The following is a 13,850-nucleotide window of genomic DNA, read 5'->3' as shown; positions in this document are numbered from 1 at the left end:
GGAAACAGGCTTTTGTTCTAACCAATGGCTTACATATTTATAGAGTGTGGGGTGGGGGTGAGAGTGGAGGTTGAAGGGAATCTCTTGACCTGTCTGGGCATGAGCAGGTACACTTAGCATCCTCCTGTTCGCAGAGAGAAGGATAAATGAAAGTGATTTAGTCTCCTATAGGTTAGCACCCTCTGGTGGCATCACCAGCAGACCTCCACAATAATCATTATGGTAATAACACCTAAAGAAACATGGATGTTTAGAGTTAACACAGCAAATTTATGCCCAGTGTTCTATTTGGTCCTCATAAACGCTTGGTATCAGGTAATGCCAGAATTGCTAACAACATTTTATAGATGGGAGCATTGAATTTCATAAGGTTCAAATGACTTGCCCAATGCCATACAGGCAGTAAGGACAGGGCTGAGGCTTACATCCAGGCAAACAGTTTACATGTCTGGCAACATTTTCCCTACAACAAACACCGCCTATCAGGATCCGGGGGACTTGGTTTGGTGCTCCTACCAAAGTGTTCAGCCTGCAAGGTCACGTGTATCTTCCCACCGGAATTAATTTGTGTGGTCAAAAACTGAATTTACAGTAATCGCTGAGAATTCCCTTTGATTGATTTAATGTGGATTTCTGCAGTATTTTACTATATTCAAGGCTGCATGTTTTTATTACACCACCACTTCTTAATACATGTCCATATTTCTTTATATCTTTTTCTCTATATTTGCTGTTTATGTAAAAAGACAGTATTATTAAAAATAACCAGTAAACACACACACACACACACACTGACCAATTAAACTTAGATCTATAAACTACCATTAATAATCTCTTTTTGGCTTGATGAATGATTTGCCATATACTTGTAAAATATACTATTTAATCACAATGAGTTTTTATCATGGAAAACTGAATATTAATTTCACTGTCCCACTTTTTTCACACAAAATACACGGCCATTCCTGTTTTAGCAAAACTTGTTTTTCAAGATTTGTTAACTCAGTAAATAAATAAAGCCCTAGGTTTAGGAAAACAGCTAGATTAAATTCTTACAGAAGATAGTTTTGCAATCTTACCTGAGATATATTGTTACAATGATAGATAAACACTGATTATCTTTATTTTTCAGAAAGAAATGTTCCAATGAGTGGTTCATGAAAGCCACGAGCACGTTAAAAATCATTGTGATTTACGTGAGAACTTAGGAGATAGTAACTTCCATGACAGGTATGCTTGTAAGATATTGTCCAGATTTATACTTGTTTAGTGAGCTTTTGCTAACTCCTGATGCTGAGAGTTTCAAAGAGTCTATAGCCAACCTTAAAATCTCAGAGGCCAAGGAAAACATCAGTTCAGAATTAACCTAGCTATCTTTGTCTTGATAAGATAGATGCCATATAACGTTTCCTCTGTTTTCCAGGCCAGATTCCAGATTTCAGTCAATGTCCAGAGGTTAAGGAGCCAAGCAGGCCCTGGCTGCCTTTCTGCAATCTCACAGGGGCTCCCTCCCACACACCTGGACATTTAGCTTAGGGCTTTGCATGCAATTTTGAGTTAAAGCTACAACAGAGATCTAATGTAGGGTCCCTGTGTCCATTTCAGGTCAGGTCCATATGGCAAATTTAGTATTGTCACCACTGACAGTACAGATGAATGGATACCTTAGTTAACTGCCAGAGGGAACACACATAACTTCTTATGTGCAGAGAGACTGATAAATCCCATTGTATTTCAAAGATTAATACATCAAAAAGCAAAAGCCAATTTTTAGGAGTCTTTAGAATCACACTGCAATAGTTTATTTAGAAAAGGATTATTGAGGCAAAGTTCAGTTCAACATAGTGTCCCATAGTATTATTGATCTTAAATTAAATGTCCAGAATAATGGATCCAGGAAAAATTGTTCTTGTTTCAGAGAGAATATGTGGCTTATTACTTTTCTTTTATGTTGTGTTCAACTGCTAATGTCTACTTTTAAGGATTAGATCTCTGGTTCTCAAACTTTAGAATTACCTAGAGGACTTGTTAAATACAGCCCCACCCCAAGAGTTTCTGATTCCTAAGTCTGGGATGGGACCTGGAAGTTTGGGCTTCTACCAAGTTCCCAGGAGTGCTGATACAGCTGATCCAGGAGTCACAATTTGAGAACCACTGGATTAGGTTGACTGTTTTATTGGATGTTATAGCTAAATCCGTCCCCCAACTCCATTATAATATAAATGCAAGAATTGTCTCTGATTTTTTTTCTCAAATCCAAGTCTGTAGAGTCTTTCTCTTTAAAATCTCTCTTTATATCTCTCAATTCTCCTAGTTCAGGCTACCACCATCTCTCACCTAAATGACTGGAATGACCTTCAGATTTTTTCTACACTCACATTGCCATGTGCCTACCTCCAATCCATTCTTTATACAATAACCATGATTATATTAAAAACATTGTAAATCTAATTCTGTTACTAACCTATCTTTCCTCTCCTTTCTATAGCTACCCCCCAATCAAGGGGGGGGCGGAATCAGATTCAATGACTTCCAAAAGGTCCTCCTTCCACTTTCATTCCCCTCAACCCAGCTCATTTTTAGTTATTGTCAGATCTCAGCTCACATGTCATTTCCTCCAGGAGGCCTGTCCCATTTCCCTGTGCACTTACATTCTATGCGCACCTCCAGCACTCTGTACTCCTCTCCCTCCGCCAAGTGTATTTGTCTCTCTCCAGACTAGAGTTTAGTGATTGTTTCCTGATAATTGTTGTAGTACCTATTCTTTCACATTGTAGACAACCAATAACAGCTTGAATGGTCTATGCATATACTTATTTTAGAATCTGCTCACGTCTGATTTTGCAGCAATCCAAATTAGCTATCATAGTTATCCTTGGTAAGTAAAAAAGTGTGGAGCAAAAATTTTGTAGGTTATTTTTCCCTGAAGACAATAATTACTGAAGTCTCCAGAGTCTGACAAGACCAAGTTATTCAAATTATATTCCTAAAGATACAGTTTCAACAGAAACAAGTTGAAAACTGTTATGGATATTCACGTCTCCACATTGTACATGAAAGAGATTGATATTTTTCCAAATGTTACCTATTGAGAGAAAAAAAATCTATAAAACTAAATCTTCCCAGTAAACAGAAACAGAAACGTAGGATTTTACTGAATATCGGTGTAATTAGGGGCATAGTACTAATCTTCCACATAAATAAGGTCACATGAAAGCAAGAGAGAAAACTCCCAAAGTGGCAGTGCTTCTTTGAAGAACCCTTCTCTAGGCAACATGGTTAACATTACAGTGTGTGAGGTTGGAAGAGAATGCCAGGTATATTGAATAAGCCACTGGGCTATTGGAACAAGGACTGAAAGGAGAGAATTAAACCCAGTTTAATGCCATGTTCAACCTCAATCAGAGACAATATCAGATATTGAGGAAAACTCCGTAGAATTCGTCATTTTAGGAGCACAGTCATTGTAAGAGGAACTTATTCTTTCAGGCTCCTGGTCCATTATACTAAGAAAGCCCCACAACTATCTGCTCAAGAGTTGGTTATGTTCACAAAGAACATGGCAGCTGCCGCCACCAAATGTTGCCCTCTGAGTGATGAACAGCAGTTTGTCTGCATGGAGGACGCGGTAAGCACATCCGTGACTTCAGGATTACCTGTTCTTGAAGTTCTAATCTCTAACCCTCAGCAAGCAATCTCATGTCAGGATACATCTATGACCTGTCCATAGAGCCTAATAATTCTGTCCCTTATATTTATCAGTTGATTAAAGGATATAATAAAAGACAGAGATGAGCAGCCAGATATATAGAGATTCATAGGGTGAACTCAACTTGAGGATGACAGGATGAGGGAAGCCAAGTCTCAGAACTAGGCTGCACCTGACTCTTCCTTTCCCCCAAACAGTGAAATCAAGGCACTAGAGTGTGAGAATACTTAAATATAACCTTGTTTTCTGTGGGTAAGAAAATAACAACCGCAAACCTAATCGCTCTTATTTTACTTCTTTTCTGGGAAAGGCTAAGCTAATTCTTGGAGCTTTATGCAGAAGACATGAGACACAGCCTATCAATGCTGGTGTGGGTCACTGTTGTGATGATTCCTATGCCTTCAGAAAGCTATGCTTTGATGATCTGCACATTGATGGAACCTATATTTCTCCACTTTTATCCTGTGACCAAATAATCAGCCTTAAAGATGACTTGTGCAAAGCTCAAGAGGAGGAAATACAAATTGAAAAGCAAAAGTAAGAATTTTTGTTGAATTTGTTCATTACTGCCAACAAAGGAGCAGGTATAGAGAACCATAAAGCAGGTGCAGATATTAAGTGCTACATAATGAATGGAGCTGCTAAATATTATGTTAGGAGATCAGGTAGAATTGAGAATATTATGCAATTCTGCAATTGTGGCTATCATGGGTGCTGCCCAAACTTGATCAGAAAATGAGATTGAAGTCTATTAATCAGAAAATATTGACATAGAAGTACATAAAAATAGGGTTCCATGAGCAAATAAATTTGATCCTTGCTCTTCTCAGAAATGTATACTTTCCATTAACAATGGAAGTTGGAGAAGTCCTGCACTAATCTATTCAGCTTGTTCTAACTTATCATCATCTGGGCCATAGAATCTACTAAGATTCTGTAGGACCAAATTAAAAGGATACAGAAATGGACTTTACTTCTTGATAAGCAGAGTTGGAAAGGGCATGGATACAGAGAAATATAGACAATTGGGACCATTTTTTAGATCAGTCTCATGTGAATTATTAATGTAGTTGTTGAAATTACAGACAATGATGAATGTCAAGATATGATGGAAAGTGAGGCAATTTATTGGGTCTGAGGCCATCAAAAATTAGGTGGCATGACTAAGCTTCTTATGTGTGACAGGAATAGATAGGGATGGGGGATATTATAAATTGATGACATATACTTAGAAGAAACTATGGCTTTTGAAAGACATTGTAGGAAGGATGTGTTGGAAGTAGTAAAAGAAAACTAGGTGGTAAGTAAGTGGAGTTCAAGCAAAAACAGCCTTCTTTTTAGAGGCTTAGGAAAGCTGTTTCTTCTGGGGAGCCATGTTTTCCCATAGAGCAAGAAAGAGAAGTTAAGAAAAAAGGCTGTGGATATAGAGAGGCTTTTAAATGAGAAAGCCTAAAGTTACCAAGGAGACAGAGGATGAGTTAGAGAGGGCCCTAAGAGTAGGAGGTGGGTCAGAGTAGGGATGTAGAAGCATCAGCATGATGACAGATAATCTGGGAGACTTACTTAGACTTCTGACTGTGACTGAGGTGGCTGAGGCATGACCAGCTTAGCCTTAGAAATAGCACAAGCAGCACACACAAACCTAGGGCAGCTGCTCTTGCCCCTGGCTACTGAAAGCATAGGTGATTAAGAGCTCACAAGTGACTGATGTTTCCCCAAGTTCTCCCTATCCCATACACATGGATTGATGGAATGGAACACTTATGATCAGGTCTTAGAAAAGGGGCTATTTGCTGCTGCAGACAAAGAAACATCTTAGTGGCATCAGTCATCCATCTCTTTACCCCACCCCACACTTAAGCCTAGAGCCAAGATACCCCATGGTCCAGGCATTCTCCCTTAGAATGAATTCTGCTGCATATGGATGTGATATTGAAAGCCCATTTGGCATCAACAAAAGTGACTGTTCTAGGAAAAGCCAAAGCATGAAATTCTGGTTTCTCTGAGTCAAAAGGATGCATTGAAAGTCCTCCAAACCCTGACAGTGGGCAGTTCCCATACAGTGCCCACCATACTTCCTGCCCTTCTCACATGCCCCTGGTCCTCCTTGCTCTCTCTCCCCCAAGAGCATTCTAAGTGGTAGTTTATTTATAATCAATTTGTTTATTCTAAGTCTTGCTTGTACAATATCTAAATATTATTAGTCCAACAATATCCACTTGCCAAGTGAGGCTATGTTGCCTTGGGAATGAGCACCTTCTCGTGATCAGCAAGCACAAGGTTGCCATGTGTTCTGTTTTATCACAGTACCTGCAGTTCAGTAGCCAGCTGACCTTTGAAGTCCTTTCTTCATTTCCCAAGGTGACCTGATCACAAACTACACTTTCAAACTTTCCAACAAGCACCCAAAGTACATTGTGACACTCAGTTAACCATTCTTTCTTTAGCCCAAGCTTGATGTGGAAATATGAGGAGAAAGAAGTCTGCTTTAGTTCTAGAGTACAGGCTTTGCTTTCTCTTGAGGCAGTTCTCTGGGCATAGAAAGGCACCACTTTATGTATGTCATCTCACTAAATTCTTACCACAAAATGTATGAACTATGTAATGTTGTGACTTCATTATAATTATGAGGAAACTAAAGCTCTAAAAGTAAGACCTGATAGGAGGTCCTGCGAAGGTAGCTAGGTTGCTGAGCTGGAATTTGCACCCAAGCAGGCTGGGTCAAAGAATATGTGCTTAACTGCAAACATCTAGCTGTGAGTGTGCCCTAACCAAAGGGTTATAATACTGGTTATTATGTGTAAAACATGGAACTCTTCATATAAGGGCTAGGTAAGAAGTGTGAAGTATTAGGAAACATCCTTAGTCCAGGGAATTCATTGTGTTCTCTGTACAATGAACATAGAGACAGTTATTATGGGCATTTCTGAACCATCCTGGGTAGATCCACATTGGGAGTCAAAGCCCAGGCTGGAAAAAACCCTCCCACTTCCCAGCATAGTGTCAAGGGCTCTCTCCATGGTTTCATTCTTATATAATTCTGGCTGGTCATCAAAGCATAAATACACACACACACACACACACACACACACACTGCAACAAATGAACGAACAAACAAAAAACAAGGGAACGGGCTCATGGAGGGAAAAGAAAATATTCATCAGGATAATAAAGGGAAAGTAGAAGTTGAAATCTAGGACTAAGATTGAGAAAATAAAACATTTTTAGGAAAATGTCAAGGTGAAAAAGAATTTCAAGTCCAATTATGAAATGTTTGGCTTGTGACTTTATTGAGTTGAAATGTGAAGATTTAAGACAGTGTATAAAGACAGTATATCAAATGGTGCATAAATTTGATGAAAATAAATGATTAATACACTAGAAATGAAAAACTGAAAAGAAGTTGATGGCATTGAAAATTAAAAATAAAATATCCTATATAATAAAATCCTAAATGACCGGTTGCTATGACGCACACTGACCACCAGGGGGCAGACCGCAATGCAGGAGCTGCCCCCTGGTGGTCAGTGCGCTCCCACAGGGGGAGCACTGCTCAGTCAGAAGCTGGGCTCATGGCTGGCGAGGTGGCAGGAGCCTCTCCTGCCTTTGAGGCAATGCTAAGGAGCAGTGAGCCAAGCAGTAAGAAGCAACAAGCAGGCGGGTGGTAAGGAGTGAGGGCTCCCAGACTGAGAGGGCGCAGGCTGGGCTGAGCGATTTTCGAGTACCGGGCCTCTAGTAATATATAAAAAGGTAAATTAAACATTTTTAAACTAAAAGAATAAAAAGGATTAAAGGAAATATTTTTAAATAAAAGCAGTTGGATTGAGAGAAATCGATCATAGTGGGGAAGGGTTGAAAAGGGCAGGAGAGGTAAGTCAACTGCAAGTTTATGACAAGTATGTGACATAGTTGTTTGTGGGGTCTAGCTTCCATGTGGCACAGAGTCCCAGCTATAGAAATGGCAGCCTTATATCTGTAATGCTGAAGAGAGCTAGCGTGACATCCTGATACCCCTGCTCTGAGTCTCGTTCCCAGTCCTCTGCCTTCTTCTTCTTTTTAGAAAACAATAAGGCATTTTAATTATTTAGTGCCCATAGAAAATTGGAGTTCTTGAATGTTTGGCTTGTGACTTTATTTTATTTTATTTTTCCCATAGTACATAGATTCCTTTATTAGTCTATAAAATTATACTTATGATAATTCTTTAGTTTAAAAGCATGTATCATTTCTTTCTTTCAGATGTATGGTATAATGGTTAGATAATAATTTAATTTACAAAGTGTTCCCCCCAATATTTCCAGTACCCACCTGGCACCATACATAGTTATTATAATATTATTGACTATATTCCCTATGCTGTACTTTATATCCCCTTGGCTAGTTTGCAGCCAACAATTTGTACTTCTTAATCCCTTCACCTCTTTCACTTAGTCTCCCAAATCCCTCCCCTCTGGCAACCACAAGTCTGCTCTCTGTGTCTATGAGTGTTCCAATTTTATTTGTTTGTTTTGTTCTTTAGATTCCACATAGAAATAAAATCATATGGTATTTGCCTTTCTCTGTCTTATTTCACTTAACATAATACCCTCCAGGTCAATCCATGCTGTCACAAGTGGTAAGATTTCATTCTTTTTTATGACTAATATTCCCTTGTATATATGTATCACTGTTTTTTATCGAGTCTAATGATGGGCATGTGGGTTTCTTCCTAGCTTGACTGTTGTAAATAATGCTGCAATGAACATATATTTTTTCAAATTAGTGGCTTGGATTTCTTTGGAAATATACCCAGAAATGGAATTGCTGGGTCATAAGGCAGTTCCATTTTTTATTTTTTTTTTGAGGAAAAACTCCATACTATTTTCCACAGTGGCTGCACCAATTTGAATTCCCACCAAAAGAGTATCAGGGTTCCCTTTTCTCTACATTCTCACCAATACTTGTTTGTTGATTTACTGATGATAGTCATTCTGACCAGTGTGAGGTGATATCCCATTGTGATTTTAATTTGCATGTCTCTGATGATTAGTGATGTTGAGCATCTTTTCATATATCTATTGGTCGTCTGTATGTCCTTTTTAGGAAAATGTCAAGTCCACTTTTTAATTGTATTGTTTGTTATTTTGGTGTTGAGTTGTCTGAGTTTTCTAAATTTTGGATTATTAACACCCTTATTGGATGTGTCATTAGAAAATGTTTTCTTCCAATTAGTAGATTATCTTTTCTTTTTTTTATGCTTTCCTTTGTTGTGCAAAAACTTTTCAGTTCATAATCGTCTTATTTATTTATTTACTTACTTTGTTTATTTCCCCTTGCCTGAGGAGATGTCAGAAATAATATCGCTAAGAGAGATGTCAGAGATTTTACTGCCTATGTTTTTTTCTAAGACTTTTATGGTTTCGAGTCTTACATTTAAACCTTTACTCTATTTTGAGTTTATTCGTGTAGAAATCAGGGATGCTTTCATTTTTTACAACTCATTTCTGATTCAGGCTCCTCAGCAACCTTGTGAAGCAGAGACCATATGCAACAGAGATGCAGTTCCAACCAATTATTGTGGATTTTACTCAGCTGGTGAAGATGTGCTGCCAAGCAGAAAAACGTGAAACATGTTTCCAAGAAGAGGTATTCCTGTTTCTTTGTCTATTCTCTTAGCACTCTTAGGACTTATTAAAGTTAAAAAAAATCCCTCTTTTCTCCATTCCAATCTGTAGTGGATTAGGAAAAAAATCACAGTCTAGATCAGCAATTTTCAATCTTTTTCATCTCATGGCACATATAAAGTATTACTAAAATTCTGCAGCATATCAAAAAATATACTTTTTGCATATGTGACCAAAAACAGGTATAATTTTGATTAATTTACAAGAAAATAATAGTAATTACTTACCCTTTTTTGCTCTAAGGTGACTTTTTAAAAAAAGCAGTTGCCTATACTTGTATATAAGAATTTCTGGTCCAAAGAATTAACCACTCAGACACAACCTTATTATGCAACATGACCAATAAGATGCAACTCTATTATATGACCTATCTATTTATGGTTCAAGACAGGACATTCATGCCTGACCAGAGTGGCTCAGTGATTGAGCATTGACCTATGAGCCGGGAGGTCACAGTTTAATGCCTGGGTTGTGGGCTCAGTCCCCAGTATGGGGCATGCAATGATTCTCTCTCATCATTTATGTTTCTATCTCTCTACCTCTCCCTTCCTCTCTGAAATCAATAAAAATATATTTTAAAAAAGAGAGACAGGGTATTCACATCAGCAGCCATTGTTGTTTTGGCTATTATCATTTTTTAATTTGATAATCTGAAGCGGTTCTCAACCTGTGGGTTGCGACCCCTTTGGCGGTCTAACGACCCTTTCACAGGAGTCTCCTAAGACCATCCTGCATATCAGATATTTACATTACAATTCATAACAGTAGCAACATTACAGTTATGAAGTAGCAAGGAAAATAATTTTATGGTTGGGTCACAACATGAGGAACTGTATTTAAAGGGCCAGAAGGTTGAGAACCACTGAAAGGGAAAAGAGGTCAGTGCCCCTGACTAACTAGTCAGGTATTGCATGTTTTAAAAATTCCACGGCACACAGGTTGAAAATGGCTGATCTAGATTGACTGGTGTAATTGGGTTTAGGATATCTTAGGATATGTTAATATTTATATTTATTTGAGAAAACTAGGAGTGTTAAACATGATTAGAGATGAATACATGGGTCATGCCAACAGATGTACTGGGGTTGTTTAGGATTGGAAGTGAGCAGAAGAAGGTGAATTGAAGACTTTGGTAATTGTAGAGAAATGGAGTCCTTGGAAATATAGAGAAATTTTAAAGAAATAACAGTTTAAAGATCTGTCTGAGAAAACTGTAGTTTTGTTCTAGAAATTTTCAAGGGCACAATCAGGAAGAGTCACCAAATGTAATTTGGGGTTTAACTAGGAAACATAAAGATCTTATTTTCTCAGTAGGCAGATCACTAGATTAAGGATTGGAGAAAAGAGAAAGAACAAATGCCAGAACAGAGTATCTCTCTGCACACACACTGAACTGCCTACCAGGAGACTGTTTTCAGTAATTAATGTAATTGCATATAGTTAACAAGTAAATGACTTTTCTTAAGATGATAAAGTTGTGTGACTTAAATTTCATGGTGGCACAGAATATTCATGTAAATTAATAGAGAGGAGTTGGAACGGATTGCTCTTCCAGGGACATGACTTGAGGAGCAGAAACTCAGATACAGTAGCTAATAGTATCTAAGCAGAAAAATTCAAGGATAAAGCTTAAAAAATCATAATAAAGCAGCCTTTACAGTCAAAACTAAAACCAGCTGAGGCTGGTTAGGACTGGGGCTAAGTTTAGCAATGGCCCATGAAAATATTTTTATAGGTAGCAATTTTCATGAATGCCTAGTTACCTTCAGTAGCTCTTTTCTACCTATTCAACTATATTATGTGTGTTATATTAAAAGTCATATATCTATAGTCAAGTAAAGAGTAGGCAAATTACAGCTCTCAGGCTAAATTGGCTCCACTTCCTGTTTATGTAAATACAGTTGTACTGGGACATGGCATGCCCATTTATTTACATAATGTCTACCACTGCTTTCTGTCTACAATAATAGAATTGAGTAGTTGCAGAATTAAGTTGTACCAGAAACTGTGTAGTAACTGCAAAACACTCCATATTTACTATCTGGCTGTTTACAGAAAAAAATTTGCTGACCCCAGACTAGCCGATACACAAAATGAAAATAATCACCTATACTAGAACTTATTTAGTTATTTTAAAGCCTCTTTACTTTTTTTGTGAAGTATTCAGAAAACATGTCTCTACCTGAGTAACCACAAATAAACACTTTTGCAGAAGGGCATGTGCCTGGGCATTCCCAAGAAAGTTTTCTTGCTCTTTAGTATGAATTGTGCTTGCTCCATCTATTTCATCATTAGCATGACAGCAAGATTTTTGTGTGCTTTCCCCCACACTTTTTTGCCTAATAGTAATTTTCAACCAAATAGTTGAAGAGCCCAAATATTTTTCCTTTCCCTCCCCTTCATCTTCTATTTTCTTTTAGTGTTTCTTCCCAAACTAAAGGAGATAATAGAAATTATCTAAAAAAATATTATGTTAATTAAAATTTGTTAGAATTACTTCTAAAATGTTTATTATAGGTAACTATGCATCATCTCTAAAGTTTGGTCAAGTTTACTTTTGTATGTATTTTTTTTTCTTTAAAAAATTTTTTTTATTGATTTCTGAAGATCAGGGAGAGGGTGAAAGATAGAAACATCAATTATGAAAGAGAATCATTGATAGGCTGCATCCTGCATGCCCTCGACTGGGGACCAAGCCCACAACCCTGGCATGTGCCCTGAACGGGAATCAAACTGTGACCTCTAAGTTCATAGGTCAATGCTCAACCATTGAACCACACTGGCTCGGCTGTATGCATTTTTTGAAATGGTCACAAGGAAGATCAGGTTTCTGGGCCCTCATATTTTTAAATACTATTTTATCCATATATTTGCACAGTATTTTTGATGCTATGTCAGTTGGGATTCTTTGGTTGTAAATAATAGGATTAAATTGTAGCTAACCTAAGTAAAAATTAATTTATTGAAAGGATAGTGGTGGCTTCAGGAATCTTTAGGAAATTTAAAAAATAGGCTAGGCAACAGACAAGAGCCAAAGGAGCTCAGAATCAATGACTCTCTGGTCTTCTAGTGCTGGTACACCTCTTCACTATTCTGAGCTCCTATTCTGAGCTCCTATTTCTACACTTTGGTATATCAGTTAATATCATACCAAAGGCTTTCCTTTGCTTTCCCAGAACTTCATCAATGTCTCTTACATTGATGTGGGATAGGGCTTTATTCTTTAAAAAATTTTTGTACACTTTTACTGTTATTGAATTGTAATTTTGGAAAAGATGAGAGACAACGCATTTTAAAAGTATATTGGCAAATTATGTCCAAAGAGTTTCCAGATTGGAAAAAGGATTTAAAAGTATGTCCCAAAGGATATGGAGAAATAAACTGGTAATGTCTGTCCCAAAGTCTTAGGAAGGGTGACATGCTAGCTGTCTCCCAACGTGTCCAGCATTATGGGAAATCAAAGAATGGCTGATTTGGTCTCAGGGTAAGATGTTTCCTCTTTCTCTTCTCTGTTATCTACATTCCATCAGAGAAGTCCACATTTTGTATTTCAAAATCTTGCTTAGGCCTTATCTCAAAATGTGGAATTATCATCACTTCTTATCTCATTTTGGGCATTCTTCATTATTATAGTAATCTTTTCCAGCACCTCCTTTCTTCCTTATCTTTACCAAAAAATTCTTCCCTCCTTCCCCAGCATTTGTTATCATAACAAATAAGAAACTATGGAATAAGTAAGGCCAGGAAAGACTGATATGTAGAAATATGAGTTCCCCCAACATTGTTAGTTTCAGAGAAAATGAACAAGATTAAATATGAGAATCTTGAGGTTGCTTATAGCAAAGTTCTTATGAAGATTGATATAAAAGTCATGGCTTACCAAAGAAATGACCATACTTAAACTCCAGAGGTATTTTTAAAAACAAGCCTAAATAGATTCCAATGTCTAGATAATTCAGATGTGGTGCTGTTTGAAGGCAGGAAGGAGGGCTTAATTAATAGACTTCTAATATTTTCCACAGGATCCTAGGGGCTCTTAGGAGTGTAAGCCATTTATTCCGTGTGTGTGTGTGTGTGTGTGTGTGTGTGTGTGTGTGTATCTTAGCAGTGGAGTTCTGGGGGTCCTATCCCACTTTGCTAAAAATCTCACTTTTTTTTTAATTTATTTTTTTACAGAGAGGAAGGGTGAGGGATAGAGAGTTAGAAACATCGATGAGAGAGAAACATCGATCAGCTGCCTCCTGCACACCCCCTATTGGGGATGTGCCTGCAACCAAGGTACATGCCCTTGACCAAAATTGAACCTGGGACCCCTCAGTCCACAGGCCGATGCTCTATCCACTGAGCCAAACTGGTCAGGGCTAAAAATCTCACTTTTATTTACCACAAGTAATTTTTGTTTAAAAACATCTAGAAGGTAAAAATTCTGGAAAACTGCTGAAATTTATGTAGCAGTCTATAGCAGTATATAGGAAGAG

The 13,850-nt window shown here is 37.7% G+C and overlaps 1 protein-coding gene across 3 annotated transcripts in view; it reads left to right on the top strand.

Moving 5' to 3' along the window:
* LOC139006911 (alpha-fetoprotein-like) overlaps positions 1 to 13,850 on the top strand; it is a 31,495-nt gene that overhangs the window by 16,767 nt on the left and 878 nt on the right. For all 3 annotated transcript variants that reach the window (XM_070409742.1, XM_070409758.1, XM_070409749.1), the window contains 4 exons: positions 1,133 to 1,230; positions 3,490 to 3,628; positions 4,020 to 4,246; positions 9,202 to 9,334. In XM_070409742.1, coding sequence (XP_070265843.1) covers positions 1,133 to 1,150 — 18 coding nt within the window. In that variant the 3' untranslated portion in view covers positions 1,151 to 1,230; positions 3,490 to 3,628; positions 4,020 to 4,246; positions 9,202 to 9,334. The remainder of the gene's footprint in view (positions 1 to 1,132; positions 1,231 to 3,489; positions 3,629 to 4,019; positions 4,247 to 9,201; positions 9,335 to 13,850) is intronic.

This window comes from Myotis yumanensis, unplaced genomic scaffold, assembly GCF_028538775.1.
Source record: "Myotis yumanensis isolate MYYU_CA2020_CCGP unplaced genomic scaffold, mMyoYum1.0.hap1 SCAF_1, whole genome shotgun sequence".
In the NCBI taxonomy this organism is placed as follows: domain Eukaryota; kingdom Metazoa; phylum Chordata; class Mammalia; order Chiroptera; family Vespertilionidae; genus Myotis; species Myotis yumanensis.
This window is presented reverse-complemented; position numbering and strand designations above follow the sequence as displayed.